The 24,433-nt window shown below is 47.8% G+C and overlaps 2 protein-coding genes across 4 annotated transcripts in view; one reads left to right on the forward strand and one right to left on the reverse strand.

The window, feature by feature from the left end:
* LOC119386937 (uncharacterized) overlaps window positions 1-24,433 on the forward strand; it is a 269,999-nt gene that overhangs the window by 93,732 nt on the left and 151,834 nt on the right. The gene's annotated exons all lie outside the window — the stretch shown is intronic.
* The window catches only part of LOC119386934 (acetylcholinesterase), a 173,776-nt gene that overhangs the window by 73,981 nt on the left and 75,362 nt on the right, over window positions 1-24,433 (reverse strand). For 2 of the 3 annotated variants that reach the window (XR_007415382.1, XM_037654225.2), the window contains exon 1: window positions 2,287-2,556. The exons of the other annotated variant lie outside the window; for it this stretch is intronic. Coding sequence is in view for 1 of the 2 variants with exons in the window: in XM_037654225.2 (XP_037510153.1) it covers window positions 2,287-2,291 (5 nt within the window). In the remaining variant the exon portion in view is untranslated. Of the gene's footprint in view, window positions 1-2,286; window positions 2,557-24,433 lie in introns of those variants that run through there. 3 annotated transcript variants of the gene reach the window in all.

Here is a 24,433-nt window from a genome sequence, read left to right on the forward strand (position 1 = left end):
AATCACTGGATCCACTGAAACCACTTGCCTGATATATAGATATATATATATATATATATATATGACAAAATATGAAAAACCTATGAAATTATCGAACGTTTCAGTACGGATGCTATGTGTGGGTGGCCTTTCCTTTGCTCAATTTCGCGCCATATTTGGATAGTTCACCCGCTTTTTCTTTAAAGTGCGGGAAAAAAAAGGACTTGAACCCTTTGGGAAAAATATGAAAAGAGGGTTGGTGAATGGTGAAGGGATAATGCGCAATGAAGCGAATTCTCTTTATGAAAAGATACGGAAGAGTCAGGATTTCAAACAGAGCCTTCAGTGACACACGTGCGCTGCCACGTTTTGCTTTCAGAGGTGACTCTCATATGAATGCTTCTTCAGAGCGTTGTTTTAGACAGAGCTTGCTCTTGTGAGACAAGGCTAAGAAGCAGATAACCCGTGCCTTACGCTGGTCCTGCCATTCGTACGCCGTTAATGTGGCAACGATGCGCACGGGAACACAGCATTTTACGCAGTATTTACGTTTGCATTATCGTCATCATCATTACTCAGGAATAAAATCGAGCACTAGTAATTTTTTAAATCCTCCTTGGTATCTTACCACGGATTAGGTGCAGGAAACGGTCGCGTCATATGGTATAGTTGAACTTACACATCTGAACGGCGCAAATCAACAATCACACAAGGAAGGGAAACGTAAACAGGACGGGCGCGAGACATCATCTGTAAGTTTAAGGACGCAAAACTATGGCAATGCACATACGTGCGCAGAAGCGACAACGAGGTACAGACGGTGTTGCTAACACGGATGACTGTAAGGTCGCTTTGGGTAAGCTTTTTTGCTTGGCATGCAAAGAAGGTGAAGGCGTACTCACACATTTATCTGATCCTGCATTGATGCAGAAAGCTTTACAGATTTCTGGAACTTGCCGAGTAGCAAAGCTGCGCATTATACGGGTGCACTCTGAATTTCTGTGTTGAATAGTATAGTTGCCAGACGACGAAGGGTAAAAAAAGCGTTTCTGCCAACGACTCTATGTTTGCCAAGCGAACAAATATTAATAATTCTGCGCTCGGAGGTTTCTGTGTACACGTGGGCGTACTCAAGCAGCGGTAAAATGTTGCGCACAAGCGACCACGTGACTATATTGACCTATATAGCGAATGTCTTTTTATTGGACAACTAATACCGTAGGCGTGTCGAAACACATCGACCAAACATTCGCGATTCGTTCGCACGTTTGATCACGAGATAAAATGGTGTCTCTCTTATCCTAAGCGTTTGGTCAGGCCGCAAAGCGCAAACAAAAGGAAGTCCTGCTGAACGGTTTGAATGAAAAAGCTTGCATCCCTGTTTTCGGGAGTCACCAACGGTCATTGATCGCACACGCACGCGTACACACAAAGGGAAAAATAAATAAATAAATAAATAAATAAATAAATAAATAAATAAATAAATAAATAAATAAATAAATAAATAAATAAATAAATAAATAAATAAATAAATAAATAAATAAATAAATAAATCTGTGCTTTAGGATTGTAGTGTGTTTAGTCTGACACAGCTTAAAAAGCCAGTTCGCCGGATATGCGAAAACAGACTAAGTTGAGGCTTTGGAGACGGAGAAAGATTTGATTGATAGCCATTTTGCACACTTTTAGCACGACAGACCTGGCTTTGTATTATTATTATTATTATTATTATTATTATTATTATTATTATTATTATTATTATTATTATTATTATTATTATTATTATTACATGAAAACACAGATATACAAATGTGAACGAAGGTACTGAACTAGGAAGGGAGTGATCACTAACAGAACAGTGCGAAGGCCGTCGGAATACGACACGACCGCTTACTGCGCCTGTAAACCTACTTGTAAAATAAGCTCAAATGCGGCGCTGCTGAACAACAAATGACCACATTTGTTGTTTAAAAGGCTGCTGGCGATCGCCTCATTTACAGTTAGAACGCGTCTCTGTTCGCACACCGGTTCACGCAAAATGCGCGAACGCAAACACAGAATTGTGTATACATTAATTACAGCACTTGTAGACTCCAATCCGAGCTGATCCCGCTGCATCACAATGAGAGGGAGACCACGCGCGGTCGAAGAGCATCGAATAACGCGGCCAGTTATTTTAAGACCCGCTGTATTTCGGGGCGTCGGGCCGGGGAGTGAGTGCGATTGCGAGCGAGTGCGTCGAAGCGGTCACGTGCCAGACAGCGCGGTGAGTTACCGAGAAAAGCGAAATTCGACGACGACGCTTACTGCATATCAGTGAATCCGGTGAGGAGGAGGAGAAGGAGGAGGCGACTGGACGGCCGAGGTCATCACGGTGTCTTCCTGAAAGACGGGGCAGCCCCGCTAGAGCAACCGGCGGCGGGGCAATGCAAACGGCGCCGAAGGACGCACCGTCCACGTCGGAACGTCTCAGCTGCTTGGAAGATGGCTCGCCGCCGAGGAAAAGTAAAAGATGCACCGACGAAGCGCTCGCCGACAGTTCGACGCATCCGAGCGTGCACTGACTCCACACTCGGATGAGCCGCGTACACGCACGCCGCCAGCCACAAACGCAAGCGAACACGTGGTTTCTCCCGCACCTTGTCAGACACACGCCACGAGAAGGTTGGCGAACCACGCACCGGCAGCGAGCGTTTTCGGCACAAGGATGCGGCCGGCTTTCGATTCGAGCCGCTTCTCTGTGTGTGACGGGGAGTTTTTGCGGCGAGCTCGCGAAATTGTGGCGCTGGGAGCGGGCCTCGCGATGTTACACGACGCCTCGGGGGAGGGTGTGTGGAGGTTTTTGTGTAGTAATAGCTGACGGCGACGACGACGGGGACGGACGGAAAAAACGAAGCACCGCGGGCATAAGGCCGAAGAGCGATGCCTCGCTTGGGAAAGCTAATTGACTGCCCGCACGCGTGTGCTAGACATTGTTTCGCCGTGAATAACGCGCCGCGAAGGACGTGCCGTGCGACTCGTTCACTTTCACTGCTTGCCTGTTTGTGTGCCCTTGAGCGCAGGACGTCGACTTCTGCACGAAGCTTCTCGCGGCCGGTTCAAAGGGAACGCTGAACCAGAGGAGGCCACATTCCCAGAGCTTTTGTTACGTAAGCTCTATGAAGCTCTCTGTGGTTGCCTGGCCGCCTTCGCTAATCACAAGTTCAGCGTCATGATTGACTGAAATTTTATCTCACGAGCAATTCTAGCGTGAGGTTGCGTCTGCGAATTTCGAACCCAGCCTCACGAGTGTTTATAAGTTCGCTGTACTTCACTGGCCGAATCCACGAGAACTTGCGTTCATAAATAATATATATATATATATATATATATATATATATATATATTATATATATATATATATATATATATATATATATATATATTCTTCGGATGGGGGGTGTTCCACCATACTGTATGTACGTTCGTGCGTGCGTTTGTATGCGTGCGTGTATATACGCAAGCAAAATCGAAAATTTTCGGAGGGGGGCGGGGTTGAACCTACCCCCCCCCCCCTTGGAAACGCCCCTGAACGTAAACAAGTAGGTGAAGGCAGCAACCTGCAGGCCGCTGCCCTTGCCTGCTCGATCACGTATGTAGGGGTAATCTGTGCATTAGGTATGTAATAGTAAAATAACGCTTGTTTCCATACACCTGCCCACTCTGCTGCTTCTTTATTCCGTGGCGCTGCTTTTTTTTTTCTCTTCAAGAGCGCTATCTCAATGATCGCCTTCGATCTGGTTATTCAGGCGAGAGCCTTACATGCCTCGTCAAACGCGAAAAACGACCGTCGGCGTCAACACTAGCGATGCAAAAAATCATCATGTGATGACGTTTCCCTATGATGTCATCGTGACGTCACAGGTCGCCAAAATTTGCGACGTCATCATGACGTCATCACATTACATCGTCGCTTGGTCAAAGGTGGGCCGATCCCGGAGGCCCTGCAAAACCGCATGAGGTGCAGAAAGCATCCATTGCCTCCGCTCCCGGAGGCAATGCAAAACCACGTCGGGTGCAGAATGTGCTCGGAGGGAAGGGGGGGATCGATACAATTGACGCAGAACAAAAAGAAGCTGGCTTTGAACCTCGAGTCATCTTAGGCAAATGCATGAAGGAGCGTGCGACTTTGGTTGTTGGTATTGTTTTTTTTTATGATTGTACGCATATGGGAAGGCAGAAGCAGCAATTGAACCGGCTATCCCAATACATAGTTTAGAATTTTCCCGTAAGTCCACACGCGCATTGCACGAACAAACGACGCACTCACTCCACAAAACATAACAGTAAAAACAAGCGAAACTAGACCGTGAGAAGCGAACATTGTTCACTCTCGTGTTTAGCGGTTTGTTAGTGCGTTCACTATAGACGTGGCGCAATAGAGAACAGCATGCTGCCAACGGACAAACTTTGTGTATCGACTCGCAACCATGAAACGGCGACCGCTCAGGGCCTCCACGTCAAGCCTAACCAACGTGATAGCGAATCCCTCTAACCTGCTGCGCGTGTATACCTCGACGCAAAACAAAGAGACGAAAGGGTGAGATTCCGGCTAGAAAACAGAGGCGGCGCATTTTCGCCGCGTCCGGGGCGGTCCCATGCCCGCACTGGTTTCCGCTCTCTCTCATAAGAAGAGACTCCGTGATGCGATTGCACGGACCGTATCAGACCAACACGACAACCGCGAGAAGGGGGGCCGCGACCGGTTTTCGGGAGGTGAAGACGGCAGCGCACGCGAAACGAAACGAAACGAACGGCTGTGGGTGGGTGGCCGCCGCCGCCGAGGCATACATCTCGAGTTTGGGTCAGCCCCCGTGGTTCTTTTTCCAGATCTGCGACCCGTACGTGCACAAGTACACATACACACACGCACACACGCACGAAGGCGGCAGATTTATGGTCCAGGCGTGGCGCGGAATCGACAAAACTCCTTCCAACGCTCGGTGTCCACGATACGCGGGGCAAGCGAACGCAGAAAAAAAGAGAGAAGAAAACAAGCCGAAGAAGAAGAAGAGGAAGATGGTCATCGAAGAAAGAAACAAAAGCGGTGCACAGGGTCCCGGAAGGACACCCCCCCCCCCTTACCCCCATCGCCGCTTGCTTCCGCTTTTCGCCTACCGGAAAAGAAAAAAAAAAAAACTGCTGGTACTGCGCGGTCGTCGTATGATGCTCGCTAGGGGCCATCGCCTATATGGACGGCCGGCAACTCGGAGGACAGGGCGTGGGAAAGTGGCCAGCTTTACCGGCAGTCCTCCTCCTGCGCTCGCGCGTTGTTGTCGTCGTCGCATATGGTGGCAGTTTTGCTTCGGCATTCGCCCGCATACTTCCCGTTTCGTCCTCTTCTACGCATCGCAATTCGCGGTTTTCGCTCTGCAGTATATCAGGGACGCAGCTTACATTAAAGACAAAAGAGGGAAGGGAATCGTTCTTATCAACTTAATTGCGCTGTTTTCGCGCTAAGTGTTCCATAAATCGAACGCGTGTATTAAATGCTTATTCTCCATTGCGTCGATCTCATATTTCGAGGGTATAATCGCGGGTATACCTCCGTGAATATGTACACCCGAGCATAGTCGTGCACCGAGGGGGAGGGGGGGGCAGAGAGGTAGCATCCCTTTCCTTAATCATGTGAGTGGGGCGCCAAGAGTCTTTCCCAAACTTCTCCTCAGTCGGTGCCGCCCCATCGTTGTTTAAGATACATGGTTAAGATACATGGTTATAGCCATGCATGTTTTTGACGATAATGACCACAGAGGATCCCTAATGTTGCATTTCAAGAACTCTCCACTTCCAATCCTTATCCTGGGAAATCCGGCAACCGATGGCATTTCGTTCTGAGGAGGACATCATCGCTTTGTTTTAATTTACGCATGCAGCGCGAACCTTGATTTCATTCGCCCTCGACCAGTTGTGTGGATGTGTGGTGGTCACCGCGATGAGACTTCGCCTCCTCTAAGGGAAAGCTCGGCGCACGGCTATGCACCAGAGGACAGGAATTGCGCTTGCCAAACGCTCGTTTTATTGATCTTAACATAGATTGCCAGCAGGAACACAAAGAACAAAGAACTCGTCTCCGCAGTAGGACGTGCTCAACTTCCCGGGTATCGCTGGATCTCGGGAAAATATTTGACCCCCTTGTTCTATTCCACAACAACGCCGAGCTCTAAATTGTTTTTGTTTTTTCGTGTTCTTCGAAGGCATACAGTGAATCGATAAGCTCTCTACATCACAAACGTTACATTTGTTGTCTTATCTGTACATGCCTCGACCATACATTTTTTTTTCTCTCTCTCTCTTTTGCCTTTCCTGCCCTTCTGCTCCTTTCCATGTGCAATACCCTTCCTTTTGCAGGGAAGCACGTAGGCGTCATGTATATTCCGGCAAAATTTTATGCAATTAGATAAAGAGCTCTCCCTAAGCTGATGATCACATACGCGGGAACGCAATTTTACACGAAGCATTTTGCGTTTACGGTTAGGAATGCGATTATTTATAACATTGTTTGTGGTTCCGAAAGGCGTTATCGGATGTTTCTACATGGCCGTATGTAGAGAGCGAACAATTGTGAGTATGGCGACAGGTAACGGCACGACCACGACCAATGGAGACGTCGATGGAACACCCGATTCACTGTGTTCAGACGAGAAAACATTGGAATGACCGAAACGTTAACGATTCAGTCTGTTGGTCCATTTCACAGTTATTTCGAGCGATGGCGGACGGGGCAAAGAACGCCTGCGTAACGCGTGTTCTTGTCCCGTCGCCGAGCACTTATTCTATGAATTAACATTAGAATGACTTCCATGACCGATCCGGAACTTCGCAGCGCTTTGTCGCGTAAAAGCGGTCGCAGAAGGATTGAATTCTTACATAAGAATCCAATTCGTACATAAGAATAAAACTGCCCTTGCGAGAATAAAACTGCCTTTTTGACGACGTCAGTGTTTCTTCTGTTGAATTTGCGGTTGAACGAAGGCCCAGAGGGTTTCCGTTGCTTGGTCACTGTCACTGCATCGCTCTCCGAATTTGCCATTCTTTGTGTGTCCAACCGGTCTCCGGCTCGCATTATATGTATGGTCCTTGTAGAATCCAAGAAGCTCGCCCAGTATGCTACACAGTCCTCTAGTTTATTTCGACGTCATATACGCGCCGTACTTCTCAGAGCACCAGCTTGCACGCTTAAAAAAGCACGGCAAAAAAAAAAGCACGGCAAAAAAAGCACGGCAAAATTCGCCCGGCAAACTTTGTTCTATCTCACGCCATATGAATGCACGCGTCAATGGTCTAATGGATAGCAATGATCTGTTGCAGTGGACGAACTTGATTCGTTTTGCATTAAGTACACATGTAATCTTTCAGTGAGAAGAACCCAGAAAGAGGTAAGAGTTACCTTCGGTAAGTGCCCGGTAAAAACCAAACTTCTTCATGTTTAGACACACCTCCCATAGTACAAATGAGTGCCATGCTAAAATACCGGGTCACATGATCGTGGGTCACATGATCGATCGCTGTGGGCCTTCCTTGCATCAAATGTGAGAGCGACGATGTATAAATGCGGTGGTCGAGACGGTGGTTATGAGTGTACAGGCGGACAGATATTTAATCTCTCGAAATAAGGAATCAATCAACTTTGTAGAATGCAATGGGGTATAACAGTCGCAACGGTTTTGAGTAACGTAGCATTTCTTTTATCGAATCACGTCGTGTCGATTGGAACCGCTCGCTGAGACACATGCCGACGTAGGTGGTTACGGAAAACCCGGGATCTCGCCACCTTTCCTCGGCTCAACTCTCGGCTAAGAATTGAGAGAGAAAGAGAGAAAATCCTGCTCGGTGATTGCGTAACGGCGAGCTCGAGACCGCCAACTCAGCCGCACGCTCCGACCGGCGAGAGTTAATGGAAAAACACCAGCTCCGGGCCACGCGAGGCTTCTTCCATTCTTTGCTTTCGCAGTCGTGCGTACGGATTCGCCGCTTCCCGTCCACCTTACATGGGCGACTGTACTTCGTCGCAGTCCTGATGAATCAGCGTTCCCGGGACTGTCTGCAGTCCACCTTTTATTTCCCTTCGGTCCCGGCGCGCTGCTCTCTAAGGAGATCGCGGTGGACCTCGCACGCGACGTCGTTCTCCGCGGTCGTTCTAATTTGCCGCGGGCTAAACCCTACCTCCTGTCCTTCTTTTCGTTCCCTTCCTCCTCTACTTCTTTTTTTTTACTTTCTTGCTTCCCTTATAAGGGTCTTATATACGGAGCTCCCGTTGGTATACGACCTCTTTTTATTGCCTTCTTTCTGCAGCGGCCCCCTTCCCATTCACACTTGCGCACTCCCTCCGACGCCTTGTGTCTCTGCTCTGCTCTGTTATGCAGTGTATGCGCGGCGCATGTCCCGATTCGTGCCTGCTTTGCGTATTCGTCCACTCCTTTCATTTCTTACGCATTCACTTGCTATGGTGGATCTTGCATCGCGGCTGACGATGCAAGACCCACCATAGCTACCCATCTACTCCGCCCATTCTGTCCTCCTTTCTCACTTCCACGCTCACACCCTTTCCTTTTCTCCTCGATAGAGAGATCGCGCTCCCCTTTGCGGCTCGCTAATTGCGTCAGCAGCGCCCCTAGCGACGGTATTTGCATTTTGCCCTTCCTTTAACTGGGAGCTGACAAAGCACCAGGAAGAGAAGCATATCAAGAAAGAAAGAAAGAAAGAAAGAAAGAAAGAAAGAAAGAAAGAAAGAAAGAAAGAAAGAAAGAAAGAAAGAAAGAAAGAAAGAAAGAAAGAAAGAAAGAAAGAAAGAAAGAAAGAAAGAAAGAAAGAAAGAAAGAAAGAAAGAAAGGTTCGCCCTGTGGCACGATCAGGCTGTAAATGCCCGCTGCCGCCGGGTCATCAAGTTCTTCAAACGGCACGCCTTGCGAATGAGAACGTAAAAGTCGCATTAATGCGAAGAGAAGGAGGCGAAAAGGAAATGCGAGGGTCGCCGCGTGGTTGAATATGTAGTGCGCTGCTCCGCCGTTCGACGACTAAAAGCGCGCCGCGCCAACCGCCCGCTCGCCCACTCCAGTAGGTGTGTGTGTGTGTGTGTGTGTGTGTGTGTGTGTGTGTGTGTGTGTGTGTGTGTGTGTGTGTGTGTGTGTGTGTGTGTGTGTGTGTGTGTGTGTGTGTGTGTGTGTGTGTGTGTGTGTGTGTGTGTGTGTGTGTGTGTGTGTGTTTGTCGAGGCTAAGGGAGCGCTATAGGAAGTGGTTGTAAGAATAATAAAAAAAAATAGCGGGTGCTGTGAATTGGGTGTGCGATTGCAAATGAGCCTGGAATCGCTGGCGCTGCGGAACGAGTGAAACCGCCGAGGTCTTGATTGAATTACGTCTCTGACAGCGCTCGACCAGAGAGAGAGAGAGAGAGAGCGAGAGGTTGAATGTAAAATTAATTCGACGTAAAAAAAGGCGCGTGTTCGTACCCTGCGCAATTCAGCAGGGACGCGCCCTTCCGTGGCGAAATGCGCGCCGTTTATTGCTGTCAATGAAAGGGACGCACTAATTAGACGACATTGATTCGTGCTTAGGCTGACGGCTGAATGCATAGGCTTGCGCAGGGTTCCCCATCAGGGGTAGCAAAGGTTCATCGCAGCGCCCCCCCCCCCCACCCTACTAAGTCAATGTATGGGGCAGATTTTGCGCCCCCCTGACCCCCCCCCCCCCCCCCTGTGCGCACGCCTATGACTGGATGGATGGACGTTCGACGTCCAGGGTGGCATTTGTTGAGTGCACCCGCTTAATTGTCAACATAGCTTATTGTTGTAAATAGAAAAAAAAATGGAGGGGGGGGAATTGTGGCTGCAGGTAAAGGCAAATACTAAGACAAATATACGTTGCGCCATCTACTACGCATATAAAGGCATGGCCAAATTTAGTTCGCTTGTTTGTGAACAAAACACCCGTAGCGGTCTCTAAACATGATAATTTCACCTTTCTTTGCAACTTTGGTGAGTGTTCTTTTTTTTTTCACGAGAAAGAAGAAAAGGAGAACAAATATACTAAGCCTGCCTTAACGCGGTGCTATAACACCGTGGACATTGAGGCAATGCATTTCTTCTTCTCGTCCGTACAGGAAGTTTATTTATTTATTTATTTATTTATTTATTTATTTATTTATTTACTTATTTATTTATTTATTTATTTATTTATTTATTTATTTATTTATTTATTTATTCTACGCACGATGAATTGAAACTGAACTAGTACCAGCTGAAAGTAATCAGTATCTATTTAATTCAGGGCGCCGCTACGTTCAGTTAGGTTATTACAATCGGACACGGGTGTGGAATCAAGCAAGACCGATAAATGTCACAAAGTGCGTGGTTTGAAGGCATGCTTGCTCATGCCGCATATGTCTTGTAAGCAATGTGTTGTTGTTACTCTCTGTAATACATAGCCAACTTATAGTCCGTTAATATGTCTTATTTCATGAAATCAATAAAGGCCAACTCCAGTGATTCTATCACCGTATGTCACGGTACTGACAAATTTATGCCACCGGGACGCTCCTGTCCGAACGAAAGTGTCCGAGCAACGTACTATCAGAGTCCTTCGATACTTTGATAAGCATCAGGGGACTATGTACCACTAACGACGACGAAATGAAAAGTTCGAGCAACGTGCCACAATAGTCATTTGACAATTCGATCAGTATCAAAGGAATCTGGTGTCATTAATAGCTTCTTTCTAAAGATCCATTCAACAGCGGCGCAGCGGGTATTTGACAAAACGTGGTCGTAGTACACGCGGTGAACCCGGGCTTTCTGTCTGGGCTCTTGCATTGAAACGCCAGTGCATCGGACAGATAGCGTGCGTCGTGAAACATCGGAAGTGACGCGGCGCATATTTAAGACGCGTTCTTGCGTATCATTTTAACGAGCGTCGATACATTCGCTTCAGCGATAACGATGTGGGCAATAATTAGTGCACCACGGGGTGCTAACGTCTATAGCGGGTGACCTACACTCAGTGCATTCAGATCGTGTAACAATGCGTCCATTCACGTTACGAAATGTGAACGACATGATGCGGGGTGACGACCACGATCAAGCTGCACCTAAAATCTGCCTAGTGCAGCTGCCTGTTCATGACGGGCAGCGTCGTCAAGTAGTCTTGATGTTCAGTTAACATGTGCCAAGTGCGATATAATAACTTAGTAGTATGCATAATTTGCGCATTGTAATTACATTTTCCGTACTGCTGCTTTATCTATATGATCTCTAATCCCGTGTTATTTTGAAGTGATTTCTCATTTTTTATTCGCACGTTTATTTCCATTTAAAGGTCCGTGCTGCTTTGAAGCCTTGTAATGGGGCCAGATGGCTCGTCAAGCTGTCTGATGGAAGCTTCTGTTCGCCGCTCTTCTGTCTGTTTGTCAACTAAATGAAGTAAGATTGGTTAATTGATTGATTGAATGGTTATCATACGAAGCCTGACGCAGCTCCTTAACCCTTTCAGCCGCCACCTGCATCCTTTTATATGCTTCTCCTCAAGTGTCTCTTATGACTTGGCTTTGCAACTCAAAGAGCCCTGTGTACACGTTTAATTTTGCTCCTGCTATAGTGTCCGCTGCTGGGTAATGGGAGGTGGGGCCAGTCAAGCTACTTGCATGTAGCTTTTTTTCCCACCTTCCCAACCACATCTCAAGTGCACTTGTTTTTGTACTTTATGTGGAAAATAAACCAAACTTCAAGCTTCAAACTTTCAACCCATGAAGAACTATCCGTAAACGCGTCAAATGGATACAACCTTATTTCAAGGCACTTGATATTCAATTGCAAGTAATGCCATAATACGCTAGTTTATGCTTGTTACAGTAATTATTTCTAATCAAATCGTAACTAAATATATATTGTGAGATGACGTCAGGTACGACAGGACGATTGTTATATTTACAGCAAAGGCGCGCGAACCAAAAACCGAACACCGACCAGCCAACACGATGATGATGATCACGATGATTTGTATGCACAAGTGAAGATGATGAACGGCACAGTCAGCGCTCACACTATTTCCCCCCTTGACGAAAGCGGTCAGCAAGTCGTCCATTTAGGAAGGGTACGAACGCCGGATATAGGGCTTCAGGCGAGACACGTGGGTGATCTCGGTACCGCGACGGCGGCGGTCCGAAGCCGAACTAACAGGAGCGACGCGATAGTTCACAGCGGAGGTTCGTTCAAGCACGGTGTAGGGGCCCAGGTATCTGTGAACGAATTTTTCACAGATCCCCGGTGTACGAATAGGTGTCCAGAGGAGCACTTTGTCGCCTGGGTGGAAAGACACAACTCTACGTGTCTCATCGCAACGAACTTTCCTCTTGGCCTGAATGGCAGAGGTGTTGGCGCGGGCAATTTCATGGCAGCGGGCGACGCGGGCAGCGAACTCTTCTGGAAGGGACGCTGACGGGACAGAGGGCGCGGACAAGAAGCTGGTGTCCAGAACAAAAGACGGTGCACGGCCATACACGAGGAAAAACGGGCTGTAGCTTGTAGTGCGTTGTATGGCAGTATTGTAGGCAAACGTAACGAAAGGCAGTATTGTGTCCCAGTTCTTGTGATCGGGCTGAACATACATAGAGATCATGTCTGACAACGTTCGGTGAAAACGCTCGATGAGACCATTTGTCTGCGGGTGATAGGCCGAGGTGGTCTTATGGATGGTGTCAGAGGCCTGTAGGACTTCAGCGAGGACATGAGAAAGGAAAGGTCTTGCCACGGTCACTAAGGAGAACTCGAGGGGCGCCGTGGCTCAAGATAATGGCACGCAGGACAAAGTCGGCGACTTCGCAGGCAGCACCTGAAGGAAGAGCGGCCGTCTCAGCGTAGCGAGTTAAGTGGTCTACGGCAGTAACGATCCAGCGATGACCGGCGGGTGTAATTGGAAGAGGTCCGTGTAAGTCTATGCCCACGAACTCGAAGGGAGCGGACGGGCACGGTAGAGGTTGTAAAGGGCCGGCGGGAAGAGATGTCGAACGTTTTCAGTGCTGGCATGACGAACAGGACTCGACGTACTTGGAAACACTAGTGGAAAGGCCAGGCCAGAAGCAGCGAGTCCTTGATGCGATCGTAGGTTTTATGAAAACCTAAGTGGCCAGCCTGTCGGGTCGTCGTGAAAGGCTTCTAAAACTTGGAGTCGAAGTGAGCCGAGGGATGACTGGGACCCATCGGTTACCGAGAGGATGGTAAATGTGCCGAAGGAGCGCTCCATCGTGAAGTTTGAAACGCTCGAGCTGTCGCCGTAAGCGGCTGTTGGGAGCACGGGACGAGCCAGTGAGCCGATCGATGATTGTACGGCAGTATGTATCTGTACGTTGGAGCGCGGCGAGGTCTGTGGACTGAAGCAAGTTATCCGGCGCAGTAGACTTGATGGGACTAAGGCTGGTCATCTGCGTGGTCGCTTCGCTGAGAGGTGCCGCACAGGAGGTAGGTGTGTCATGGTTATTTTGCGACAACGGACAACGCGACAAAGCGTCAGCATCTTGGTGTTTCCTATCCGACCTGTATGTGACAATGTAGTCATACTCCTGGAGTTGGAGCACCCAACGGCCGAGGCGTCCTGACAAGTTCTTCAGAGAGGACAACCAACAGAGCGCATGATGGTCTGTGACGATCGTGAAAACGGCGGCCGTACAAATAAGGGCGAAACTTTTGCACAGACCACACGATGGCCAGACATTCTTGTTCAGTGATGGTGTAATTCCGTTCAGCTGGAAGAGAGAGTGCGACTCGCGTAAGCCACTACTTGCTCTTGCGAAGTCTGGTCATGCTGCAGCAGTACAGCGCCGATTCCATGCCCACTTGCGTCAGTGTGCAAGATAGTAGGTGCTGTGGGATCCGAAATGGCGAAGAACTGGCCCTGACGTGAGGCATCGCTTGAGGGTCTGGAAAGCAGCTTCACAGTCATCCGTCCAAACGAAGGAATGCACTTGTGGTCAGAAGTTTGTGAAGAGGTGCTGCGATAGTGCCGAAATCACGGACAAACCGGCGGAAGTACGACGCTAAGCCGAGGAAGCTGCGAAGGTCCTTTAGCGTAGTAGGTTTAGGAAAGTGCAATACAGCGGCCACCTTGTCAGGATCAGGTTCAATACCAAGCTTGCTGACGACGTGACCCAACACTTTGATGCTGCGACTCGCACACCGACACTTCTTGGTATTTAGCTGGAGACCGGCTTTGGCTAGACACGTTAGTACCTCATCTAGACGTTCGAGGTGTTGTGAGAAGCTGGACGAAAAGATGACGATGTCGTCCAGGTAACAAAGACAGGTCTTCCATTTTAAGCCCCGCAGCACCGTATCAATCATTCGCTCAAATGTGGCTGGGGCATTGCAGAGCCCAAAAGGCATAACATTGAATTCGAAGAGGCCATCAGGTATAGAAAATGCGGTCTTCTCTTTATCAGACTCGTGCATCGGGATCTGCCAATGGCCAGATCGCAAGTCGAGGCTTGAAAAGTATTCAGCACCCTGTAAGGTGTCAAGGGCATCGTCAATCCGAGGCATAGGATATACATCCTTCCGGGTAATTTTGTTTAGTGCCCTGTAATCAACGCAAAATCGTACTGACCCGTCCTTTTTCTTAACTAGGACAACAGGAGAAGACCAAGCGCTTGCTGAAGGCCTGATAACGTTGCGTGCGAGCATGTCATTGAATTGTTCCTCCATAACCTTGCGTTCCGAAGACGACACATGGTAAGGGCGACGGCGAATGATGCGTGACCCATCTGTGTCGATGCGATGAGAGGCCGCCGTAGTTTGACCCAAACCATCCGAACAAACGTCAAAACAAGCTTGGTGTTTCGTTAAAATGGCCAGTAAGTCATGGGTTTGTGTTGGAGTCAGATCGCTACTCAAAGTGGCCTTGAGAGCACTATATGAACCTCCCGAGGGCGTAGATTTTGCGATTGACGAGGGAGGCGATACAGTGACGACACATACCGGTGCTGTGTCGATAAGGCTGGCAACAGTGGACCCCTCCGACAGGAGTTGCGTCTCTGATGTCGTGTTGTAGGCGGTGAGACTGGCATGACCACGTGAAAACCGCACTAGACAACAGGCGAAGCCGATTCCTCGAAAAATACACCGCTGATCAGGAATAGCCACTGCGTCGCCATCTATAGGGTCTCTTGATTTAATTGTGACAATACGTTCTTGGGCTGGAGGCAGGACGAAATCCGCAGCTGCGACAAGGTGAGGCGACGAGAAATCGTAAGCACTAGAATGCTCTGTGTCTGTAATGAGAATAATGGGCGGACCACACGAAATGACAGCGGAAGCAGCTGACAGGAAGTCCCAGCCTAATATAATCTGGTGAGCACGCGAAGGAAGTACAGCAAGCTGAATATGATGGCGAATTCCGTCGATCAGAACACGAACAGTGCACTGTCCAATAGGGTAAATGGGATTGTCATTGGCGCCACATAACACCGGACCAACATACGGAGTTTGCACTTTTCGTAGGCGACGGCATAATTTGCGATGAATGACCGAGATAAAGGCTCCAGTGTCTACAAGGGCGTCCACCAAAGTACCTTCCACACATACAGTCAGTAAATTTTCAGGGCACGCAGGACGAATTATTGCGTTTAGACGACGAGCAGTTTCCCCTCCAAAAACTGCAGCTTCTAGTTTTCCGAGTGGTTGTCGAGAGGTGTCGGGGCAGAACGTAAGGGCGCAGAAGTACGGCGGAAGGGCGACGGTGAACGACGGCGGAAGGGCGACGGTGAACGACGGCGGGGTGAGCGGGAAGGACGAGGGTCGCCGTGGGACAGAGGAGGAGAAGGCGAGCGTTGTGACGAGGGAACGTAGGGTCCCGGAACGTAGGGATCGGACCTCGGAGTAAAATCTCTCTCGTAGGAAGAATATCCTCGTCGTTCATCTTGCTGGCGCCGGCGGCAAAAGCGGGAGATATGGCCTCGTATGCCACAGTAGAAACAGATGGGGCGTGCAGGGCGCCAAGGAGCGGAGTGCTGTTGTGCTGGTGCCTTGGCTGCCATCGCGGCCAAGTGGTCGTATACGACGTCCGCAGGCGCAGGTGGAGTTGGTACCGGAGGCCGTGATAGGACTTCGGCATATGAAGGCGCATGAAAAGCCGCAGGAGACGGGGCACGTGCGACGCTCGTCGTTAACGCCAGTTCATCCTTGATGATGTCCCGCAGATTAGAAGGAGGAGAGCGGACGGATGAAGTAGCTGGGCTGCCAGGAACAATGCCGTGAAGTTCCTCTCTCACGATGGTGCGGATGAGGGCGCGCAGTTCATGTTCTCCAGTAAGGCGAGAGTCACAGGAGGCGTGTGGAAGGCGCATTCAGTGGAGTGCGTCCAGGCGTTGGTACGTAGTAATGATGTCCTGAACCGAAGTTGGGTTCTGGATGACAAGAGCATTGAAGGCGATAGAGTTGATGCCTTTCAGTACATGACGAATGCGATCGGCCTCGGTCATGTCACTTTGGGCACGGCGGCAGAGAGCCAGAACGTCTTCAATGTACGACGTGTACAATTCGTCGGGTCCCTGGATGCGAGTAGCGAGCTTCTGTTTCGCTACCTCAGAGCGTCCTGCAGACGTGCCGAAGATCTGACGCAGCTGCACAGTGAATGCTGACCAATCGGGAAAGTCGCTTTCGTGGTTATGGTACCACGTCTTCGCGACCTCTTTGAGGTTAAAAGGAACATATCGCAGCTTGTGTGCCTCGTCCCAATAATTGCAAGCACTGGTTCTGTCGTAGTTGTCCAGCCATTCTTCTACGTCCTCACCGCGAAGGCCGGAAAATACTGGAGGGTCTCGCTGGGATGTACTCACGGTGTACCGTGGCCCAGCAGGCTGAGCGGGCGCGGCAGGGACGGTAGGAGGTGCGTCGTTTTGTGCCATGGATGTTGTTGGCAAGCACAGTCGTCGACCAGACCGGAGCTCCAGGGGTGACCGGTAGAGCAAGCGGACGTGGAAATCACAGCACGCTCCACCACTTGTGAGACGACGTCAGGTACGACGGAACGATTGTTGTATTTACAGCAAAGGCGCGCGAACCAAAAACCGAACACCGGCGATCCAACACAATGATGATGATCACGATGGTGTGTATGCACAAGTGAAGATGATGACCGACACAGTCAGCGCTCACAATATATATATATATATATATATATATGTGTGTGTGTGTGTGTGTGTGTGTGTGTGTGTGTGTGTGTGTGTGTGTGTGTACAGCTGCGTTGGTGCAACTATAAGGAGAGCGCCCCTAAGCAGCTCTTGGTTTTTCGTAATCTCACTTTGTTTCTCAATACGATACCCACTGAATTCGACCGGGGCCGTTGAACTTTGCTGAGATAGCGGGTTGAATCCGATTACAGGCGAAAACACGTCGAGCAAATATACGGAGCGTTGCAGCACGTAGGAGGGTAGGCGGTTATTGGCCATTTACCGACCATATACCAGCATCGTCAAGCAGTAAGTTAATGAGAATGTCGGGACCGTATGCTCACGTTCGTTAGATCCGGGTAAGCCTGGTGCATCTCGGCAAAACTTCTTGTGCGAGGTCTTTGGCCTGGCGTCTTTTGATTATAGTCAAGGATTATTGCCTGATATTATACTACCATACCCATGTAAGGCAATGTCGTATATGGTGGTGTCACGGGTCGTTCCTGCCACTGCTGCCTTGTAATGCTCCTCACAATGACCCTTTCACTGACTAGAAGTTGAAAATTGCCTGTGAATAGGCGGTTTTATGGTTGGGCGGAGAAACTTATAAAACACTGAAGAAATCAAACGACCATCATGTGAATGCGCTGTGGCCCTAAACCGCTTGCTAAGATTGCGATAAACAGTAGAGGTAAAAGTAGCGGCAACTGCCTTCGCGCCAAGTAAGCTTTATTAATTAATATTGTATTTCAAGGTTGGTTACTTCGCGGTTGGTTGGTTCGTTGGTATAAAATGTTTCAGTAATATTTTAACGTACTACGTAAAAGCGCTCAGAAGCAACGTCCATGAACGCACACCCACCGGAATACGTGTCGAAAAGGGTCCGTTTAAACTCAATAGAAGTCTAAACAATGTTCCTATCTTTCCCTATTTGCCTTACTTTTAACGCGTTTTGTCGCACACGCAGTAAGACAACGCAGAGCATTGATAACCGCAGAAGATAACCGCATCTGTCCGCTTAAGAAGCTATTCTTTAACAGCCGCTTACTCCCTTGCAAAATTTGTTGCTTCTTTTTGTGTGATATCAAACGAGCCACTGTTACGACGGTTCCTACGGTGACTTTCCTCTCTAACTTTTCTTCCCCCCTCCCCGAGTGCTGGGTAGCCTACCGGGCTCAACCCTGGTTAACCTCCCTGCCTTTATGTTATTCGTATTTTTTTCTCTCTCTCTTAATAGTACTGTTGCTAATATTTGCTTTCGAGAGGTAAGAGCAACGTTTCAGGGAATTAAATGCCGAACATTATGTTATTTCTTTCTATCGGAGATTAGGACAGCATTACACTCCGGCCTTCAATTAACTTGCGCTTTCCGAAGTCCATTAATTTCCGCTAGAACGTAAAACAAGATACACTAAAATGTAATGTGTCTTTTATAAGACCTTCTGACCTCGCTTCAATTATGGTTGCCCTATTTTGAATGCGTAACGCACGTGTTCTACGCTTGCAGGGCACTTTTAATGACCTCTTGCTCGCTTGAGAGGCCAAGCGACCACTCAGGCGTCGCCCTGAAAACAGAAACAAAATCATTTTGGCGACAGGTCACGTCCGCACGCTTTCGTACAGAACGCAAGCGTGAGTAATTAACGTCGACAATTATTAAATAGTAGCATTTTCTTGATATTATATTATGTATGCTAATTCGTGTGGAACTTCTCCGCTCTAACGTCTGAATAAAAGTCGAACGCGTGTCTCTTGAGAGTGCCGCAGTTGAATGCATGATATATTCTTGCTTTTTTTTCTTCTTCATCAGTCTGAAGATATATAGCATGAGAGATTCCACATGCGCTTTCAAGGAAACTGTAATACTATGATTTCGTGTTTCAACAAATATTATAGCAAGAACATGGGTTTTTGGTTGTACGAGTAATTTAATAAACATACTCCAGTATCTCAGTCAGATATGTCCTGCATCCGAATTTTATTTTTCCTTCCCTCCTTTCGTACAACATCCCTCAAATAAACAATCACTTACTACTACTACTACAACTATACTACTGTTACTACCCATAAAGAGAGTACAGTGCGTTAACGGTGTACAACATTTCCTGAATGTGGAAAAGCTCGAAATAGATTAAGGAAAAATAGAGGAGCGATTGGCTTTCAACGGACTTTACAACTAATCTACTCGTAATTGCTTGAGCCATGGTATAGCTTGCTGAGAGGAGTATACTTTACTACACTCCGGACGCTCCGTTACAATTGGTTCTGTTTGCTTGAAACTCGTCTAGCCACGATACAGCCAGGTGCTTCCTGTTTGCTGACTTGTTCGGCTGCGACCCTATATGCACTACCATATGACAAAGATGATTTAGTTTCCCAGACTACTTCGTACTGATTTCAACTGGAAAAACAATATTCTAATTTTTCCGCTAATGAATGCTCTGTATGCCACTAGATTTGTCCCTCCTGGCAACGAAAATAACGCGCGAAAGGTAGAATAATGCGCCAAAGGTATCTCAACCGAACGCTTTACAACTGATATAATCTATACGTTTCGATCAAAGCACTTAGATGCAACATAATCCCCAGATAATTGTATTGTGAAAGTTTTCTAAGTGTAGGGCCAGCTTAAGTTTCACACGAAACGTAAGCAAAATGAAATGTTACAGTTTTGCTAAAAGTGCAATGTAATTCACAGGCATAACATGATGTGTAAAACGCTGCAATTGGCATTATCCGTAGCGCAGCTTACCGAACCAAATGCGCCCTAAGAAATTGTTGAACTAGGGTAGAGTCAAGCTTAATAAATTGAAACTCCACAAAGATAAGCATCAGTGCAACGAGGGGAGATGAGTATATCACTGGAAACCAAATGATAGGAATATGCTCGTAGCGTCACTACTACTTCTATTTTCATGCTATTAAAGCACACACCGCCATTTGGTTGCTGATAGTTGTCATTTCACAGTACCATCTTGAAGACTGGTATATCATATGCTCATTGAAACACTCACGACAATTTCGAATCCCACGCAAGGAAATAAAAGTGAAATCTACATACCATTTAATGAGCACGTGTTTCCGCGTCGGCGAAGCCTTACGTTGCAGGCTCATTAGAATTCGAGGCTATGCTTGGCGTAGGCAACTAACGTTGTTGACGAACAACGCGGCTTGCACGCGTTACGCGTCATTAGTCTTTCTTAATCAGATCAGAGTCCTTGCAGGCACTGCCTACGGGCTGCGTGTTACAAGTGTCGTTAGCCAAAGTACGCGAATGAAGTATGCGATGAGAATGGCGAGACGTTAACAAAATCAGGAGGCCCGCCAGCAGTGAATGTCTGCACACGTTGCCTATTCCGCTTAATTGGTAAATGTTAGGTTTCTAAGCCGCCTTAGGATCTCGAATGTACGAATTCTGTCATTTATAGATTGCCTGATAGCCTGAATCTCTGGTTACTCATTTAGAAGCGTAGTTAAATTTAGTGCGTCCGACTCCGTGGACATAGGTTTTCGTTCTTTCTTGTCGCTTAATACAGTGATTTCATTGTGGGAAACTGTGTGATCTGTCATTTCAGCCGCGATCTGCTCGTCAATGAATGTCAAAAGTTCATTGAAGAGCACAGTGTTTTTGTCGAACTGACAAAGTATGTTATTTGATACTAGGCACGCACACCACTCTTTTATGTGCGCTTTATTATTCAAAGATACTATAAAACGACGGGACATGTGAGCTAGCTTGAGCCAAAGCCCGCGCTGTTCTTTTTTTTTCTCGCTTGGCATTCAGTGGTCACAGTGGTCTAAAGCTACAATGACTAAAGAAAAGAGGTCGACCGTATGGTTCGGTCTGGCGGTCCCATGCCGTCAATTTTCCACAGGGTGGGCGCCCTCCCAAGCGACTGTGCACATTCTTCTGCCAAGCACAAGGCCGGAAGTGCCCTTGCACCTATTTCGCCGGTAGGTACACGGCGGTGGTAATTCTCTGCTTCCCACACAGCAGCGGATGCTCGACTATTTCACCAAGGCTGTGGTGGGTTAAAGTGAACCCAGGGGCCTATACAGAACCTTATGGGGCTACCTTTCGAAACGAACACCCATGAACAACCGAGCGCCAGGTCAGTGTACTGAACATGGTACTTTCCGCATCGGAAGCGGACGCTCAATCACGTAGCCACCGCTGCCGTGACTCACCGCAAATGGGAAAATGATCAAATTTATTTGGTGTGATTACAGCGCATACGAAGTCAACTTCTTCTACAAAATCTAGTGTAATATTACACTCCCACGGGGGCCATGTCTGCCACCTCACGACGACCATTCACGCGAGGGCAGTTGTGCAAATTGTTTACACAAGGGAAACGCGAACGCAGAGAAAGATGGCAAAGAAAACGAATTGAGGGAGGTTACCGAATTTTAAACATAATATTGAAGGAAACATTTTCAGCCCTCCACCTCCCTCCTTCATGTCCCGAGTTTCCCAGAAGTCTCGCATTAAGCTAGGAACTCCGTTCTTTGATGTGGCTACCATTCGTCCATGACTCCCTGCACCGTCACGGAGAACTCTTGCATGCCCCGAAGTCAAGCTGGTAGAGGGCGTGCCTGTGCGACCGCCTCTAATTAAACGAGGAGTTTTGTCTCTGAGAGAAAGAAGCGAGCGGGGGCTTCTGTGGAAACCAAACACTGATATACGACACGCAGAGACCAGTCCGAGATGAAAGGTGATCGGTGACCGTAATTAACTAACGAAGCCGGTGAGAGGAGTTCTGCCCATCTCAGTCGTTTCGAGTCAATGAAAATTTTCAAGACTCGTGTAGAGGCAGCTTGGCCGCCCTGCTTCGCTGCCCCGTTTGCAATGGCAAACGTTTGCGATCGATTTTATTTTAGAGGCTCCTACAAGTGCGCCTTAATTGAAGCAATTTCGTTTGGTATTGAGACAACGTGGTGTTGCTTGGAAGGGAGCAGATTCACCTTTCAATGTAGGAGCGAAACCACAATATACTTGCGGTTAAGATACTGTGCGTCGATCAGCATGTTATGTGCGTGAAAATTAAATGCGTTTCTTTGAGTAAATTATGTGGATATGTAATTTTGCTATTCTTGTTACCATGGTCCATGATCTGCCGATGCCGTCCTTGTTCTTCTATGAAATTCTTGGTTATGACATTTTTTGTGGCTTGTATCTTTATAGCCGTTACATCCGCTTTTAGTAATCAAGGACTTGTCAAATTAGACCACCTATGAAGTCGACATCATAAATACGTAGAAACTCTAAGCAAAAGCTAGCTTTGAAAGGTTAATAATTCAAGTAACCATAACCATCCCCATGAAGTCCATGCGTTCTTGTCGCACTTTGAGGGGATATGTTCTAGCTCCTCGGCAGATCAGCTCTCCCGCTGACGGGGTCGTTTGACCTCAACTCCTGTCGCCCTGGCTTTGTAGAGAGGCCACAACCACAACACTGAGATGCATCTGCCTCTACACGGCTAACTTCTTTTCCCGTAGAAATAAGCGACACTCTACTCTCTGTTCTTAGGTTGTCTACATGCGTAGTTCTCGCATCCGCTAAAGCTAGCTCGCTACGAGAGATATCGGCACTAAGTTTCGTAGTTTATGTACCATAGTATTTATGATTTACTGCAGAACCACTGAACGCTCTCTCACACTGAGCCGCATTTCATACGAGAGATGAGTAGAATCGCTTAATGTATCAGAGAAAGTGAAACTTGGTGCAGGCAGGTAGCATTGGCCTAGAAGCGTTGACGTCACAGGGAATTCTCTGTTCCAACTTCTGAATTCTGTGTTGTGCACTTGCTGATTGTGTCAATTCTTGCAGACTAGCCTTATTAGAACTTGTTATTTAGTGTTTTCTTTGTATTTGTGAGTTCGCTATCCTGAAAGAGAGAAAGATCAAGAGCTACAAATGAAAACGAAGGGGCATAAACGCCAATTACATCTAATAATAATAATAATAATAATATCTGGGAGTAACTTCCCAAAACCACGATATGATTATGAGAGACGCCGTAGTGGAGGGCGGCTCTGGAAATGTCGACCACGTGGGGTTCTTTAGCGTGCACCTAAATCTAAGTACACGGGCCTCAAACATTCCCGCCTCCATCCAAAATGCAGCCACCGCGGCCGGGATTCGATCCCGCGGCCATCGGGTCAGCAGTCGAGCGCCATAACCCACTAGACCACCGTGGCGGGGCGAACTACATCCGCTTTATTAACCTACACTAATGGGAATAGTAATGGGTAAGAAATGTTGAATGAAAAATGGAGAGAAGAACCAGGCCTGACCGCATTCACACACAACAAAATAAGAAGGGGTAGAGGATGGGAAACACGACCTTTGTAAACTGTCTAATAGGCCACTATTCCGCAAAATACTCAATAAAGCCCTGATAGGCTCCGTTCAGGTGAAACTTCGGGTGAGAATTCTGACTGCCTCTTCCGAGAAGGCCATGTCGCCAAGGCACGTAAACGCGGCAGCTGACGACGACCTGTGCGTGCTATAGCGAGGACAGCACCCAAGAACATGGTGGACGGTTTCCTCGCTGCCGCAGCGACTGCACGCAGCACTGTATACCGGGCCGATCCGGAAGGCAAAATACATCGTAAAAAAGGCACCATGCTTGAGTCGGCAAAGCACCATCGTCTCGTGTCGGGAGAGTGCAGACGAGAGTCGACCTAGACGAGGCCGGTCAAGCCGCACTCATGTGTGCTGCAAACTTAGAGTGCTTTATGAAGGCCTTATGGCTTCGTTTCAAGATCAGTAATTTTAATTGCTGCATGTTTTCTTAAACGCGGGATGGACTCTTGTGCGTCATTTCCATCCGAAGATAGAGCACTGCATCGGCATATTCGTTTCTTATTATGCCAGAGTGGCTTAGGAACCACTGGAACGTGTAGTTTCGTCGCTCAACTAGATAATGGAGCAGCTGTCTGATGTCTCTAACTAGCTGGTCTTGAACCACGAGGCGTAAGGCGAACATGAAACACTGAAGAGCTGGTTTGGAGTCAGTGAACACGCTTCATTTCTTGGCCTGTTCACTACAAATTACGCAACCTAAAATTCCGCTGCCTGTCAATATCATCTTGTGTGAAAGCCTAATCTTTGCAGATGTGGTTTTACCAAAAATAGCGCTGAGATTTTCTGGTAAAACCACATCTGCAAAGATTAGGCTTTTCACACAAGATGATATTGACAGGCAGCTGAATTTTAGGTTGCGTAATTCCTGGTAGTTAACAGGCCAGACAATGAGC

This window comes from Rhipicephalus sanguineus, chromosome 3, assembly GCF_013339695.2.
Source record: "Rhipicephalus sanguineus isolate Rsan-2018 chromosome 3, BIME_Rsan_1.4, whole genome shotgun sequence".
In the NCBI taxonomy this organism is placed as follows: domain Eukaryota; kingdom Metazoa; phylum Arthropoda; class Arachnida; order Ixodida; family Ixodidae; genus Rhipicephalus; species Rhipicephalus sanguineus.